This window comes from Kryptolebias marmoratus, linkage group LG13, assembly GCF_001649575.2.
Source record: "Kryptolebias marmoratus isolate JLee-2015 linkage group LG13, ASM164957v2, whole genome shotgun sequence".
Classification (NCBI taxonomy): Eukaryota; Metazoa; Chordata; class Actinopteri; order Cyprinodontiformes; family Rivulidae; genus Kryptolebias; species Kryptolebias marmoratus.
The window spans coordinates 23,283,540-23,301,467 of record NC_051442.1 but is presented as its reverse complement, the minus strand read 5'-3'; the positions used below and the strand labels follow the sequence as shown (position 1 = coordinate 23,301,467).

The 17,928-nt window shown below is 38.4% G+C and overlaps 1 protein-coding gene across 5 annotated transcripts in view; it reads right to left on the bottom strand.

Annotated features, from left to right (window-relative positions):
• Window positions 1-17,928, bottom strand: part of LOC108247198 (BBX high mobility group box domain containing) — a 46,917-nt gene that overhangs the window by 19,938 nt on the left and 9,051 nt on the right. For 4 of the 5 annotated variants that reach the window (XM_017435140.3, XM_017435142.3, XM_017435139.3 and 1 more), the window contains 7 exons: window positions 15,997-16,168; window positions 15,627-15,884; window positions 10,908-11,109; window positions 10,759-10,826; window positions 9,548-9,622; window positions 7,486-7,566; window positions 3,406-3,471 (listed from right to left, as the gene is read on the bottom strand). In XM_017435140.3, the coding sequence (XP_017290629.1) occupies window positions 3,406-3,471; window positions 7,486-7,566; window positions 9,548-9,622; window positions 10,759-10,826; window positions 10,908-11,109; window positions 15,627-15,884; window positions 15,997-16,155 (909 nt within the window). In that variant the 5' untranslated portion in view covers window positions 16,156-16,168. The remainder of the gene's footprint in view (window positions 1-3,405; window positions 3,472-7,485; window positions 7,567-9,547; window positions 9,623-10,758; window positions 10,827-10,907; window positions 11,110-15,626; window positions 15,885-15,996; window positions 16,169-17,928) is intronic. The other variant, XM_017435143.3, reaches the window with a different exon arrangement.

Below are 17,928 nucleotides of genomic sequence, written 5' to 3'. Positions count from 1 at the left end.
GAAGAGGTTATTACTTCAGACACAACTGGGAAAGTGTTGCTGTTGCTTCTTGTTGGTGAGTTGTTGTCTCCATTCAGCTGAATGTTTGAATAAATGTATGTTTTGTTTTTAAACCTCTGGTCTGGACTTGTTTTGTGTGTCTGTCTTTTCTGCAACATCAAAAGATCCAGTGAGAGAAACTAAGTGGTCAGGTGAGATTCCTCTGAAAGGAGTGAATACTAAAACTTGTTTTAGTATTCACTCAGAGAGACGGCGGGGTGGGGGGTGGGGGTTCAGGAGACAGAGAGAAAAAGAAAAGAATGTAGTTTGAAGGACTGCAGCATTGCCTCTGCATTTATATAACTTTTGGGATTAATAAAGTATTTTTGAATTGAATTGAACTTTCAAAATACCACATTTGACCTGGTCATATTCAAAAGAAAGATTTATTTTTGGAAGTATTATATTGTTAATATATTCCCATGTGTTTTCAAGGCCAATAACTGTTTAAATATAAAAAACAAACAAAAAAAAAACTATTGTAGAGAATAAAGAATAGACATCCTGTTGTTTTTGCTTTTTAACCTTTTTTTTTTTTTTTGATTTACCATGTCCTGGATGACTGAGAATCTTCACCAGTGTTCTGTGGTTCATGTTCAGTGTGGTACACACAATGATACCAAACAGCACAGTGACTACTTTTCACCCTTTAAATATTCTGACTGACTGACACTTGTGATGCTAATTACTTTTTTGGGACTTTGGGAACCACTGGTTTAACATGTCCTGTGGTCAAACTAGTTTTATTCTTTTGTAAGGGTACCATCCTTTTAGTCAAGACAAGTTTCATTAGTTTGTTAAAATAACCAAAGTAATTGAATAATGGTGAACCACAATTTAAAAGCAATGACTGAAAATCAACAATGAAAATTAGTCATTCTTTTCTCTTTATTACTTTTGTCAGTTTCAAGTTATTTCACTGACCTTGGTGTGTTATGCTTTCTTTAACAATATGGTACAAACAAATTTGTATCTGTAGCACAGACAGGTTTGTCATTGAGTCTGTGTGACTGATGTGGAACAATGTTAGCACTCCCCCTTGTGACAACTCTGCTACCCTGCAGGTACACAGATGTTTGTGTTGAGTGGGAGACATGTCAAGCTGCTGATGCATTTTTACCTGAAAAAAGGTCAATATCTTTCACTGAAAATTGCAGTTTATAAATGATGTTATCCTGGCCTTTTAGAAATAAAGACTTCCCTACATTATTTTTGTTCCAAGCCTTCAAACTAGATCACAGACCAAAACCTTATCAATACCAGAACTGCTCAAACTTTTTAATAAGAACTTGCAGTTTGCTGTGGTGATTTAGTTTCTCAGGATGGAGGAAACAACATGCTCAGGTAATGTAAAAGATCTTTACTTAACTATATTTGACTCTAGAACACTTTTGTTTCCAAAGGAGTTCCTGGTCAACTCAATAAGGTGCCCAGGTCCTGAGGCTGAAAACTAGCCCAAATACCACACCTTCAACACCGTGTTTGACAGCTGGTATGAGGTGTTTGTGCTGATATGCTGTGCTTGGTTTTCTCCAGGTGTGCTGCTGTGCATTATGGGTAAACATCTCCACTTTGATCTTATTTGTCCGAAGGACACTGTTCCAGATGTTTTGTGGTTCATTCAGATGCAGCTTTCACTCAGGTACATTTAAATTGGTTAAACGGTAAAATGGTGTAATAAAAGTTTAAAATTTTGTCTAAAAATTGCATTGGGAGACACACTGACGTTTTAAGTAAGTTGTATTACATCACTTCCTGTTTGTTTCAATTAACTTGGTGGAACCGTTTGCTCTGCTGAGTTGACTGGATATTACTGGATATCACTGAACCTAGTACGACACATTTCTCAAACCAATGACTACAGAACTTTTAATAAACTTGTTTTTTACCGTTACACCCAAGGTTAGCTAGCTTTAGCTTTAGCATGGGTTCACTTCTATTCTAATTTGTGTTTTTCAGATGTTAAGTTATTCTTCCTTTAGTGATACTAATACATGAAAATAAATGTAGTCTTATTGTAGCTCTGGAGGCGACGCTGCCACAACTGAAATATCGGCTCTGCACCGTTAAAAACCATTGGGAAGTCAGACCCCCTTGGCTAGAGCAGAGCCATCAAGAGTAGAAGCCTGTAGCAGTGCTCCAGCAGACCCAGAGCAGCTGGATATTCACTGTTGTGACTGCAAATGTGGCTGTATCCTGAATACTCTCTGTACAAAACAACCAATCACAAGAGAGTGAGTCACTCACTCTGATTCAATCTGCCACCAGATGACAGGAAAGCTTAAAATATTTTCTAGGTAATGAAGATCCCTTAACCATAAAACATCAAGCTTAGCTTACTTCCTCATGTTCCAATCAACACACCCACCAGGCCTGAGGCCGATCAACTGAGTGACTGTCATAAAGAACAAACAAGACGCATGCAAACAGTTATTAGGAAGCTAAAATTACGGTGGGAGTTTGTGATTACTGTCATATTAACTGATGTCAGGGCATTTACATGTGAAGTTTTTCAGTCAGACTTGCTTTCAGTCATTCCATGACACATTTGCATATATGACAAAATTTTGCATTCTACTCCTTCTTTATGTTAAGCCATTTTTTAGCTCCAAAACTACTTTAACATGATAAAAAAGTCAAACACATTGAAACAAACAACAAAAAAGGAGCAGATGATTAATGCTTTTCAAAAAAATTTTGTTTCTAGAAAAAATTGTTCACACTGACTCGAACGAAAGCGTGATTTGATCGGACTGCACGGCACGAGACAGGGACCAGTCCTTACTCGCCAGCTAGCACATGACCCGGATAGAAATGTTGACGTGCAGAATAACAATTTTATTTCTCTTTACTGGAGAAAAGGTTTGGTGTCCGGAGGAGGAGTCACCCTAAATCAGGGTCAAAGTGCCAGAGCAATAATGATCAAGTTGGGCAAATCTGATGTAGACCCACTGAGAGACGAAAAAAGGCTGAAGACAGAGAAAGTAGATACCTTGTTGGAATTACCATTGGATTGTTCTTCATTTTGAAAAAACTCAGTCCAAGGGAATAAAAAAACTATTGACAAAATGTCACAAAAACTAGTTTACTTCTTTTAACTGACACAATAATTTTAGTAAGAGAAACACTTAAAGAATTGAGTTAAATCTGAGTTTTAATTTTTAGACCTTTTCTAATTATAGTTAAAGCTGACTGTTATGTTGAGCTGAAGCTGGACTTTTTTCTCTCTTGGGCAACATAAAAGTTTAGGGACCACTGGTTTTAGTTAACAGAGGTTTTACTAGTCTTCAGCCATTTTACATCAATGCACACAGGAAAACACACAAACACAATGACACTGTCTGCATTTAAAGATAACTTGCTTACCTCAGCAAGCTGGAAGAGCGTGGACTGTATGAATGGTTTTCCTTCAGGGGCCACTGACAGCAAAGACTGTGGACACATCAGAGCAAGCTTTGTTACCTGTTGAAGTGTTTTAGAAATTATTCTGTAGATTCTGTTATTACAGAGCAATATTTACTCTGGACAACAAACACTATGGCTACATTTAAAGGTCCTGAAATTTGTTCCAATTAGTGTGATTGTCAAGCTGGCCAGACATTAAAGAATCTTAAATTAGTCAACCAGTACAACCAGTTTCACAAAGTTTCTTCCTGGTTTGTTTGGTTTAGATGCTCCTACCAAACTCTGAACATGAAACATTCAGAGCTGTTATTTATAAGCTGTTAGGTTAAGCATGAATAAAATAATTCATGTTGTAGTCGCAGGTTTAAGTCATTTTCAACTACTTAAAAAATAACTAGAATGAAACCTGAAGGTGGCAGTGTTGGGAATTTGTCAGAACTCCATTTCCTGTGCTTACCCACATTGTTTCCTGCTTCCCTTTGTTTTGAGTCCTTTGATTCAGATCCATAACCTTTCTTCAGAGGTTTAGTTTTGTACGTTTCTTCTGCAGCGCTTACTGATGATCTAACAATTAACACTCACATTCATCACTGATTTGTGCAAGATAAAGGTAATAGGTCTTTAGAGGGTAAAAAAGTCTAGGTCAGGGGTGTCCAGTCCTGGTCCTGGAGGGCCACTCTCCTGCATGTTTAAGTTGTTTCTCTGCTTTGACACCTAATTTAAATGAATGTTTGACTAACAGCAGTCGCGGCTGATGGAGTTTTCTCCAGCGGGGGCTATGAGTCCAAAATAGACATATACCAAAACATATACTAAGGTATCACACCAGTGTATTTACATGAATTAAAACAACAAAAGCAACATTATAATGTAGATATAAATGCACATATGCACAAGTGCTTTTTGAACACACCAGTACTTACAAAGACAGAGGTCTCCCAAGGCACAAGCATGTCGAGCACATTTAGCGTTTATAAGACCTGTTTTTTTCCTAATTTTTCTAAACTTTACTGGAGAAAATGCGCCAAAGCTTGTTTTATGGTGAGAGCACACACTACGTCACGTATTCTGCACGTACAATATAACGACATTTTAACAGTTTTTAGGATAAATTAATTATTAAATATGAACTTATTTATTACCTTGTGTATGAACTACAGTCTTTGAATAAAAGGCAGCACACCCGCGGCTTGACCTTTCAATCAGGCGAACTTTATGACAGACGGCTGTGACATCAGTCCCGTGGCGGGAGGAGTCCCACCCTCCAGAGGCGGAAGGGTGGGAAATGAAATGCATACCGAGCTGCATTCAACTCTGGGCGCAGGAGAGGTGCGCCCCAGAACGGTCCTATCTCTTGTATTGAAGAGAAGCTACTGCACATGTACAACTTTTAAGGAGAGTCTATGGGCAAAGATTTTTGCGCCCCGGGGCGGAAATATGTCACCAATGAGACAACGTTGATGAACGAAACAACTTTATTTATCATTAACTATAAAATATTTATCTTACACAACTAAAAATATATATACATATTTCAAAATATTTTTATTTTATTATATAATTTTTAACATCTTATTCGAGGTAATATGAGTGGTGGGGTGGTGCCCTTTCGCCCTCTATTGGTCAGCCACCACTGACTAACAGGCTTCTGCAGAACTTGAAGACCTGCTGAAGAGCAGGGAAACAAGTAAAACCTGCAGGATAGTAGCCCTCCAGGACCAGGACTGGACACCATGGATCTAGGTGGAAGAAATGGATGCTTTTTATGCTTTTTCTAATATTACCTTTGATAAAATTTCAGCTGAATTAAATAAAGTTTTGATCCCATAAACCATTGGAGCAACACCACTAAATGATTTAACCTCAATCAAAAGTTTAAATTTGTAGTTTCCATTTCAGTTCCGGCTCCAAGAGGTACGCAGTACTCACCGCTATGCTCTACCGGTACTTATAAATTTTTGTCCTTAGCGTACCACCACTTCACATAAACCTATGTGCAGGTTTTAGTTTCATAGACTGAGCAACACACAATTCCCACAGGACATGGGTTGAAAACAGGAAGTCATGACTCTCTCTACACTGCTTCTGATTGGGTCAGATTTAGGGAACCAGGTGACGCATGACTCATGAGGAATGATGATTGGGTTAAGGTTAGGAGCCAATTGGAGGCACAGCTGGGAGAGTGTCAGGAATTTTCTGATCAGCACATCCACCATACAGAGAAGTATTATAATACAGGTTGATGGCACAGTGGCCCAGAGTGGAGGATTGGCGCTGTAACTAAACAGTAAATCTGTTAGTATGAAATTTAAGTCTTGGCCACATAAGATGTAGATGCCTAACATGAAAGTGGAGCAACATATCCAGGTACTTAGCCGCTGCGCAATGCTCCCTCCTCCTTCTGGGGAAAACAACTGAACCACTTTGTCTGTAATATAAACTAAAGTCGTCAGAATGGATGAACGTTGCCACCCAGTGGCCTGATGTATCAGAAACCGTATCCCTGGGGAAAGTATTTGTCAGTTGTTCTGTTCTCATTTATTAAATGGATTGTTTTGCTATTTTGATTGTTGGTCATGAATGAAAGTAATAGTAAACTCATTTACTCAATATTGTATAGCATGAACTAGCAACCTTCACAGTGGGTCGATCAGTAGCTGCTGAAGAGTTTTAAGTTTTTACCTTAGTCGTGTCAGACCAAATCCAGACATGATGAACTGTTTCAGGACCAGTATATAGCGAAACACAAAGTTTTTGTCACAATGTTCAAAGGGTTTGAGGCAAATCATTTATATATAAGTATCAGGTTTTTCAAAACTATTCTTATCTCCCATGTTTTTTATGTTTACTTGATGTATATTGTAGATCCTTTTCTGTTTGATTTAGTATCGTTGACAGTTTAATAATGTGATAATTCTGGCTGTACATTATTTGGTGTAATAAAGGCTTTTGCTCTATTCAAGGTATTTTTTTTGTTTATTAGCCTTATCTGTTGCACATGTTCACCTCGTCAACTTCATGTCTGAGGGTTATGAGGACAAAGATGCTTAGAGAACAGGTGTCAAATGTAGGCTGTGATATAAATATGGGGCTTAAACTAAAGTTATAGATAAGAGCTGCACAATATATCCAAAATTTATTGTCATCATAATTTAACTGAGCATAATATTACTATTATAAAGGACTGCAATAAATCATTGAGTATTATAATTCAAGCATCATGCATTTACGTCATGCATTTACGTTCTACTGCTTATAATAGATTTGGTCAATCCAACAGACTCACTGATCACTGATCGTCGTCTAAACCCACACCTGGTTTAGACGACGGTGATGACAGAAGAAAACGTGAGCAAACTGGGGTTATCACAACTGATACTGTCGTCGCAAAATTAAATATCAAACATCACAAGTCTTTTACTATTATGCAGCCACATTACATATTTGCCAAACTGATCATCAAAACTAGTCACATGAAACAGTAATTTTTTTATTTTGTTAAATGGGATTTGTGTGAAATACAGATACTACTTGAAAATGTTATTATTGTCCCTTTTTTTACATCCATGATCAAGATACTTGATCTGATGATAGGACTGGCGAAACTGTTTTTGGTCAGGTAAAATTTCTAAGTTGCTGACTGCCTTTAAAGTTAATTTCCACTCCTGCTGTGGTCCTTTCAAATCTCTACGTGATGACGGGCTGCTTTTAAGAAGCTTTAAGTGCTGCAGTTCAGTAAATGTCCCAAAGTCACTGGTGCTATTTATTAGTTTATTTTAGAATGTTTATGCAAATTTTGTTTACATTTACTATTTTTACAATTTTATTCAGTCCCAAAAACGTTCATTTGTAAATGAGTATACCAGATTTTAGGGCTAAAAAAAATGATAATTGTTTGATATAATTGTGATCTCAATTTACTGCGAGAAACATTTTGATTCCCACTTTAGTAGTAAGTGCGCAGATCATTTGATATATGATGTTTGAATACTAACGAGTAACACATCAGAACAGCATCTAAGTCCTTTAATTAGTTCCTACCTCCTCCACTACAGACAGGGTCGACTTTACCCTGCTTGCAGGAACATCAGGCACTCTGTTGGAAATAATCTGAGACAGGATCTGGAGAGGTCGAAAGTGGGAGCAGAAAAATCATGTTACTACAAAAGATCTATTGATTGAATGGATTCATCAAACAATAAAAAAGCATCCTAAAGCATATACTAGTGTGCAAAATTAACAGGTTGTAATAATGATGAAAGTGGTAAGGTACTTTACATTTGACAAGTCTTTATGTGGCTGAGTTCGAAATGTTTACTTACTAACTATAAGAACAAGGGACAGCCCAGTGTTTTTACATTTCCAACACTACTTAAACACAGAATACCTCATAATTATGTACTTGAGTTTTAATTTTGATTTAAAAGCCAGCAAGATACGCTGTAAAACACGTTTGAATCGGAGATGATGGACATCATAATTTCACTGGTTTTGGCTGAGAAAATTTAATAATAATACTAATACAAAATGTACTTAAAAAAACAGTTGTTACATTTTTTCACTGCACTGCATCTTTTTAAACAACCATGTATTGAAACTAACTATACAAGAAATGTCAATTTACTAAAATTATCAATATCGCCTACAAAACTTTTCAACTGTTTTGAAAGTTGTAGTACGGGCATAAATAAGAAAAATGAGGCACGCAACATTATAACTGCTAAAATGCAACTTGCTTTACATTGCGAATTACAACTTGTAAAAATTTCCAGATCAGTTCACGTTTTTTCATAATTTCTTAGCCCCACAGATCAGCCACATTATATTAGAGACATCTAAGTAATTAAAGAAATTTTTATTTGTATATAGGTTTCTGCTATAGATTCGTTCAGACAGCAAAGTAAGATTTTCATTGTACAAGGAAACATGTTTCTGTTGTGCATATGACAAAAAGCTTTGAAACTTGAAACTTTCACTGAATCTTAAAATCCCAAAAAGCTGTGGATGTTAGCATTAGCCTCAGTAAACATTGTGCAATACATTGTGGGCCGTTTCTACTGATGTAGTGTACAACTTCTATACTTCACTTTGACTGAACAGCTAAAATTTCACACAGCACTACAAAATGGCTGACTGATTATATAGTAAATGAGTTTACAAATCAAACACAGCCATATAGTACATGCAGCAATATTTGTAGATTGTTTATTTTCTTTTTTATATATTTTTAACTCAGCAACAACAACAAAAAAGGCTGTGATTTAGTCACTATATTATTCGAAAAGACAACTTCCTTTAGTATTTGATCTAATATCAGACCCTCCAGGATTTCGCGATGTTGCGATCGCAACTATTAACGCAAAATCAAGCAAACCCCACGAAATCGCGACTTTTTGCAACTTTGCCCAAAACACCGCAACTTTCCTGCAACTTTAACCCAATATTTATTGTTTCTAAAGCCACCGTTTCTGCGGTCTAGTGTCTTCTTTGTGGGTTTGTGTAGGGTGGAATACAAAATAACCCCAAATAACTCACGAAGAAGACATGCGACATCACATCCGGTTAACATCAGAATGCCAGGAGCATGCAGGAGCAGCGACCGAAGCGAAAATGTGCGCTAATGCTTTAGATTTGCCCACGAAGATTTCAGCAAAGGACCGCACAAAACAGTTTCCTACCCACCTGCATGAGAGTGGGGGGAAGCAGTTTTGCAAGTCCTGCAATGTAATCATCGAACATAAACGCAAGTCATCCATCGACAAACACTTTGTGTCTGCAAAACGTGAGGAGATCTGCAAAATTGGTCATGAATGTCAGTTTATAAGCTATCAAAGTTCTCAAAAAAAGCACCGTTTGATAATGTCAATGTTTGTTGGTACTTATCTTACAAAACTAGTAAGTATTTTTGGTTTATATATTAAAAGTTATGGTTGTTTATTGATTTTAGTAAAAAAAAAAAAATCACAACTTTTCATCACAACTTTTAGGAAAATGCCCCGCGAAATCAGGCATTTTAGCCCGCAATAATCACAAAAAATGCCCACGAAATCCTGGAGGGATTGTAATATGTATTGATTATGGGGAGATAGAAAACTGGACACACCTCTTCCTTTTCCTCTGGACAGGAGCTTTCTTCATCCACCATGTCAGGTAAACTAGGTTTAGTGTTTGAAGGAATCTGGAGAAAAAAAACATGACTTGGGTAAGTGAGGCCATAAAACTGTTAAAATCAAAATGGCAGTATAAAAACTAGAAGATGACTGAAGAGATGTTGAAGGGTGCCAATGTAGCTGCTGGCCTAAACTCCAACATAACTTTGTTATAATCTAAGATCAGGAAAATGTCTACATTTTCATGTCTGAAATGTATTAGTGTAAAAAAAGCAGAAATGTTAAAGCTACTGGCAGTGGCTCATGGTCACCATGGTAACCACACCCCTGTGTCTCTCACTCCCTGACAGCCAAGTTAATGAGAGGCAGACAGATACAGACTGAAAAGTAAGCCTCAAACAAAGAGTCTCTGTGTGAAAAGTCACATCTTAAAAGTTCTTGTACCATGAGCAGCAGAGGACTTGTTTTTTTTTTAATGTTCCTACAGTGTTTTATGTAGTAGATATTACAAATTAAAGAGATCCTTCACTTCCAGTTTTAAATATTTTTGCTAAAATATAATTGAAGTCTATTAAAAAGCTTGGCTGACCACTATGCATTGTGGGGTGATTTGAGAAAAGAAAACTCTTTTAGGAGTAAGATACATAATGATTGAAAGAAGACAAAATTGCCTATGTTTGAATGTATAATTTGTGTATGCACCAAAAGGAGTTAAGAGTTAGAAGATTTAAAAATATTAGTCAGCTTAAAAATTATGTGAGACATCCTCAAGTGTCAGTAGAATATTCTGTGGAAAAATTTGTAAAAATCATAAAACCAAAACTGTAATTATGTAAAAACTCTAAAATATGTCAAAATGCCAGTTTAGAAATGTAAAGTTCAATTTTCTGTGACTAGTTTAAACCTTCTATGATGTTTCTACTGGGAGGTCTGAGCCTCACAGCTCCAAAATTTTTGACGCTGCTGTATGATGTACTGCTCCCAGAATTCAGAGCACACTATTCCTGATTGAGCCACATATATATAATTTGCACATTTTATTTCAAAGTTGTGTGATGAGACACAGGAGAAAAAGTTAAACAGCATAGTAAAAAGTGCACTTTAGTTCTTATATATTGGTACCTTTATTAAAAAGTATGTTTGCACAACAAATTTGATTTAAAACAAAGGATGGATAGTTGGGGCAGTAAAAGGATGAACCTACCTCTCTGTTGGTGAGGGCATGTTCACCAGCTAAAAGCAGCATGGTCAGGCCTCCCATCTTTGTAGGGTCTTACAATGAATGACACAAGTTACCAAAGAAATCCCAGACATTACCATCGTACTACATCTACAACCTTTAACAATACACACCTGCCATGGCGAAGTTTAACTGGGGCAAACTCTCAGTTTTGGGCACTTTTTTGGCAGTGGAGTCCTTGGGCGAGTTGCACGATAAGGACCAAACTTTTTTGCGAGGACTGCCGACTGGCTGACAGGAAGGGGTCTTAACTGGTTTGCTTGTGGTGGGACACCACTTGTAGCCTGGGTTCGCCTTCATAAAGGCATCCTTGTACTGGAAGAGCACGCAAAATTGGTTTAGTCATGAAGCAAAATTTTTACTTTTGATAAGTATTGCAAAAATAATTTAATCTGAATCAAAAAGTTTTTTGCTATGTATGCTTGAACACAGAAGGAATTCCTCTTTTTCACCAAAGCCTCTCATACATTCAAGTATTCATAAGAAAATAGTTTAACAGCATTAACAAAAACAAGTGCAGTGCATCTTGAAAGTATTCACAGCACTTGATCTTTTCCACATTTTGTTATGTTACAGCCTTAATCCAATGTGGATCAAATTCCTTTTTTCCAACAAAATTGAACTTATAATACCCCATAACAACATAGTAAAAAATAGTTAGAATTTTACTAGAATAAAAAATATATATATCATGTAAGCATTCACAGTCTTTGCTCAATACTTTGTTGAAGCAACTTTGGCAGCAATTACAGCCTCAAGTCTTTTTGAGTATGATGATAAAAGCTTGGCAGACCTGTTTTGGGAATTTTCTCCCATTCTTTCCATTTTTTGATCTCCAGAGATGTTCAATCAGGTTCAAGTCTGGGCTCTGGCTGGCCTACTACAAGAAATTCACAGAGTTGTCCTGAAGCCATTCCTTTATGACCCTGACTGTGTGCTTCAGATCGTTGTCCTGTTGGAAGATGAACCTTCACCCCAGTCTGAGGTCCAGAGCACTCTGAAGCAGGTTATATCAAGGATGTCTCCATATATTAGTGCTGTCATCTTTCCCTCGACCCGGACTAGTCTGCCAGTTCCTGCTGCCAAAAACAACCCCACAGCATGATGCTGCTGCCACCATAGTTCATTGTAGGAATGGTGTTGGCCTGGTGATGAACGATGCCTGGTTTCCTCCAGACGTGACGCTTGGAACGCAAGCCAAAGAGTTCAGTCTTTGTTTCATCAGACCAGTGATTTTTGCCTCTAATAGTCAGAGTCCTGCAGGGGACTTTTGGTGCCTTTTTACTGAGGAGTGGCTTCTGTCTGACCACTCTATCATACAGGTCTGACTAGCGGAGTACTGCAGAAATACTTGTTCTTCTGGAGGGTTCTCCTCTCTCCACTTTGCCAGAATTCTCTGGAGTTCTGTCAGAGTAACCATCCGATTCTTGCCACTTCCTTGACTAAGGATCGCTTACATTGGCCAGACGGCAGCTTTGGAAAGAGTCCTGGTGGTTCCAAATTTCTTTCACTTACAGATAATGTAAGTCACTGTGCTCACTAGAACCTTCATTACTGCAGAAATCTATCTGTACTCTTCCTCAGATCTGTGCCTTCTTTGGACTTCATGGTTGGTTTGTGCTCTGACATACTCTGTGAACTATTGGACCTTAAATAGATGGTGTGTGCCTTTCCAAATCATGGACTGACCCGATGCCATATGTGGACTCCAGACAAGTCCGCTCCAACCCTCGAGCAATGATTTGATTTTGACTTTGTAAACTAATTGTTCTATGTTCTGTAAAGCCCTTGGATGTTGTATCTATGTTTATTTCTACTAGTGTTCTATATTGTTCTTGTATGTTGCTTGTTTTCAATAAAAAAAAAAAAATAAAAAAAAAAACTCTGTCCGCTCCGTATGATGATGAAGAAGCTACGGCTCCTCTTCCTCACTGCAAACTTTCTTTCTGCTACTCCATTACCGTTTTGGGGGCCATGTTTTACTCACTGCAGGTTAGAATCTGCTGAATAGGGTTTTGTGTTTAGTCTTTCAGTTGTTAAGCAGCAGAACTAGTTCTGTGAGCTCTGTTAGCAGCAGTTAGCATACAGGAAACTGCACGCTGCTGTCAGCGCCACCTGGTGTCGTCACAAAGTAGTGTTTAGTCATGGGTCAGGTCACTGTATGCAAGTGAAGAGTGAGGCAACATTTAACTAAATTTACATCTACTTATTTTTGTAATTAATTGTTTTAANGGGTGGTAAATAAGCTATTGTTATTTTCTGCTTGAGAGCTAAGTATATAAAGTGAGAAAGTTGAATTGAATTTATATTGATTTATTTAAAAATACGAAAGTTGTAAAAGTTTTACATCAACCTACTCCTTTACATACAGATAACTTTTTTATGTGGGCCAAAATGAATGACTGAATGAATGAATAAATTCCAAGACGACCGATTAATCGATTAATCGAGAAAATAATCGCCCGATTAATCGATTATTGAAATTATTGTTAGTTGCAGCCCTAGATCATAGCACTGCTCCCAAAGGCTTGTACAGTAGGCACTAGGCATGATGGGTGCAACACTTCACCTGCCTCTTTTCTTACCCTCTGGAACAGGGTAAATCTGGACTCATCAGACGACATGACCTTCTTCCATTACTCCAGAGTCCAATCTTTATGCTCCCTAGCAAATTGAAGCCGTTTTTTTCCCGGTTAGCCTCACTGATTAATGGTTTTCTTAAGGCTACACAGCAATTCAGTCCTAATTCCTTGAGTTCCCTTCGCATTGTACATGTGGAAATCCTCTAACTTTCACTATTAAACGTAGCCTGGAGTTTTACTGTTATTTTTCTTCAATTTGATTTCACCAAACGTTTAAGTGATCATGATCATTCAAGATTGGTATACAACTACATTCCTCCCCTGAAGATAATGTTTCCCCACTATCCTTTCAGTTTTTATTAATGCGTTGAACAGTTCTTAACCCAATTTTAGTAGTTTTAGCAATCTCCTGTTTTTTTCTGTTTGATGCATGATACCAATTTGACCCTTCTTTGACCTTTCATGCTGAGGAATTAGACTAAGATCATTTCATGTTGAGAAAAAATAGAGTTGTAGCCATTTTGGTCCAACCCTGAAAATAACTATCTATATCTTTATTTTTAATTATATTCGTCTCATGCAATAATTTTGTGACACATGAAGTATGCAATAACATAAAACCTCAATATCTATAAAATTCACTGAGTTACAGCCCTTTTGTGTTGGCTAATGTGTATTAGCTGTAGCGGCCATCTTGAATTAGATTGACTCCAAAGCTTAATCAGTTGTGGAACCGATTAAGAAGAGTTTTCCCGACAGCTGGTTCCTTTCAGAACTAGCTGGTATACTCCACTTGTTTTGGCAGCTATACTTTGACAGAGATGTACAATATCAAAAATGTGAAAATAAGGAATCTGGCTCTCAATCTGAGGATGTACGATCTTGAGGCAGGATTTTATCTTCATACAATGAGCAGTATGCAGTCATTTTGATTAGGTGAAGCATAGTACTGGAGGCCAAATTAATGCCATCCAGAGGAAGTGAAAGGCTGTAAAGTTCGTTTCTAAGATGCTAAGGTCCAAAAACCACTACATCTGTCTTGAGTTTAAAAGGTTTGGTGTGGTGGAACTTGATCATATTCCCCAACACATACTATAAGAACAACACATGGCACAATATTTTTGCTTCCAACTTTGTCATAAACTGTTGGCGTCAACCTTGTTTGTCTGTAAGCCAAAAATCTCAAGAACCACTGGACAAATTTTAATGAAACTCTCAGAAAGTAACTACTGAATGTACACCTACTGTATTTTCCATACTACAGGGCACACTGGATTATAAGACTCACTGTCAATGAATGGTCCATTTTCAAACTTTTGTCATATACAAGGCGCACCGGACTATAAGGCTCATTAAGCGAAACAAAACAGCCCCGCCCGTCTTTTCAGAGAATACTGCACCAACGTAAGCGTCAAGTACAAACGCCAACACCGCTCGCTGAGGTCCACGCGCCATGCGCGGAGCCCTGTGCGACTATACCTGAGCCTTAATGCTGCAAGCGATGCAGCTTTGTAGTTTACCAAAGTCGTACTCAAACATTACGACTTCTTACATATAAAAGGCGCTCCAGATTATAAGGCGCACTGTCGTTTTTTGAGAAAATTGAAGGCTTTTAAATGTGCCTTATAGTCTGGAAAATATGGTACAACTCATGAACATTTGGAGTAAACACAATTCAAGATAGCTGCCACAGCTAATGACATTAGCCAACAAAAGGGGCTAGATATTGCTAAATTTTGTGGTAGAAGCTGAGAGTTATCCCCATAATATACTCTGAGTGCTAATGTACCTCGCATGACCTCACAATATAGAACCTTATGGTGCAGAACATCATTTACAAGGTTTGACTAAAACAGCTATAACTCTGTTCTTTCTTAGCAAGAGATGATCTTAGTTACAACTGACTTAAAAAGTGCCAGGTGATCTTTTTAGTAAATGCTAGGCCTTTAATTTCATTAATGTATTCAGTTATTTCTGTATGCTTTGTTTTTACAATTGTATCTTGATTTTATATTGTTTTTAACTGTCTTGTAAGGTGGCCTTGGGTGTTTTGAAAGGAGCCAATAAATAAAATGGATTAATAATAACATCAGATATATGCACTTTTTTGTTCATTTACAAACACTCAATTGAAGACTTGGATAAAAGTTAGAAGCAGCTTTTCTAGGTTTTCTACCTCACTTCTAACTTTGCTTGAACTGTAAGCCTGAGCTGAAATTATGTCAACATGGAGTATTATAGTAGTTTTACCTCCTTGGCCATGTCCGTGTATTTCTGTTTCTCTTTGGGCTCCAACACAGCCCACCAGTCAGCCAGGATTTTAGTGGCCCCCCGATTGTCAAGACGAGGGTGTTCCTGCCGAACCAAGGAACGGTGGCGTTTGCAGAAGAGAAGGAAGGCATTCATTGGCCGGCGTGCCCGCTGTTCGCTGGAGTCTTCCTCAATTTCTTCTGTTGTGCTACCACTCTGCACCTGTGGATCCTGGTCTTTATTGCACAGCACTGGCTGCTGAGAATAAAGTCAGATGCTAAAATGCTGTGCCACATTTACAAGACGAATGTACAAATTGCTCTCTAGAGCACAACTAGACAAAAAACTCCACACCACTAAACACACTCACCTTCTCCAGATCCTCTTCATCCTCCTCTTCTTCCTCCTCAGAAAAGTCCAGGGCCTTTTTGGAGAGAAGAGGGTGCCACTGCAGGCATTTGCGTTTAGGCCGTTTGCCAGTGACCTCCCCTGCAACAGGTGGCTCCTTTCCCCTTCCTCCACTTTTCATTGTATTACCGCACCTATAACAAACAACAACAAAAATAATTATTTTAAAAGTAAGAAACCACAACTTAAAAACACTGAGTCTGTCAAAATAGTAATAATTTGTGTTTTATGTTCAACAGAACCTTGAGACTGGTAACAACTTGATCATTTCAAGGATTCAAAATTTCTGTAAAATATTGGTGTTGATCAAACGTACTGATGTACTGTCCAGTGAGTTCTCCACATACAAGACAAGTTTTAAGACTCTTAAATTTTGTAAAAAATAAAATTTATATATATACTATATATCACAGAGGTCACTGAAATAACTTGAAACTGACAAAAATACTGAAAACCAACTTATGAAAATCAGTCATTGCTTTTGAATTTTGGTTCAACAGAATTATATAAAAAAGAAAAACTTATGAAACTGTCTTGACTATTATTAGTTTGTTTTTTTAATGATTTTGTTGAACCAAAATTCAAAAGCAATGACTTGATTTTTATTGTGGGGGTGTTTTACATCAGCAGGAACTGGGAAACTGATCAGAGATAATAAAAAAAGATGGATGGACCAAAATAGAAATAAATATTCTTGAGAGGAACTTAATAGATTACACCAGAGCTCTGAGATTGGGACAGAGGTCCACCTTCCAGCAGGACAATGAGCCTAAACTCACTGCTGAAGGAACACTCCCCTGGTTTAAGGAGAACCTGTTAAATGTCCAAAGGTGGCCCAGTCAGACCTCAGTCCAGGGGAGAATCTCTGGTTTGATTTCAAGCTTGTTGGTCACAAGCAACATCCATCCAACCTGAGAGTAATTGCAACAGTTTGGTTATGAAGAATGGACAAAGGTTTCAGTGGTTAGATGGAGAGATTTGATGCTGCAAAAGTTGGTTCTAAAATGTATTGACTTTTGGGTGCTGAATACTTATGCATGCCCCCTTTTTTAGTTTTAGAATTTAAAAAGTAATTAAAACAAGTTGGTTTACCTATATAAGTTTATTAATCTAATGTATTTTGTAAAATTGTTGCTTTTAATCCAATTAAACTGTAAAGCAACAAAGTTGAGTGTTTTGGTTTTTAACCTGTAATATTCTGTTGTCCCTCCCTGGGCTGCCACCTTATCGTGGTGGAGGGGTTTGAGTGTCCCAATGATCCTAGGAGCTATGCTGTCAGGGGCTTCATGCCCCTAGTAGGGTCACCCAAGGCAGACAGGTCCAAGGTGAGGGGCCCGACGAAGTGCAGCCCAAAGACCCCTTATGATGAGTGAAAATATTGGACACAGTGTTCCCTCGCCCAACTCTGGAGCCAGGCCTGGAGGTGGGGCACGTTGGCGAGCGCCTGGTGGCCGGGCTTTCACCCATGGAGCCTGGCCGGGCACAGCCCGAAGAGGATACGTGGGTCCCCCTTCCCATGGGCTCACCACCAATGGGAGGGGCCAAAGGGGTCGGGTGCAATGTGAGATGGGTGGTGGCCGAAGGCGGGGACCTTGGCAGTCTGATCCTCGGCTACAGAAGCTGGCTCTCGGGACGTGGAATGTCACCTCTCTGGTGGGGAAGGAGCCTTCTCTGGTGTGTGAGGTTAAGAGGTTCCGGCTAGAAATAGTCCGTCTCACCTCAACGCAAGGCTCTGGCTCTGGAACCAGTCTCCTTGAGAGGGGTTGGACACTCTTTCACTCTGGAGTTGTCCCCGGTGAGAGGCGCCGAGCAGGAGTGGGCATACTTGTTGCCCCCCATCTTGGTGCCTGTACGTTGGGGTTTACCCCGGTGAACGAGAGGGTAGCCTCCCTCC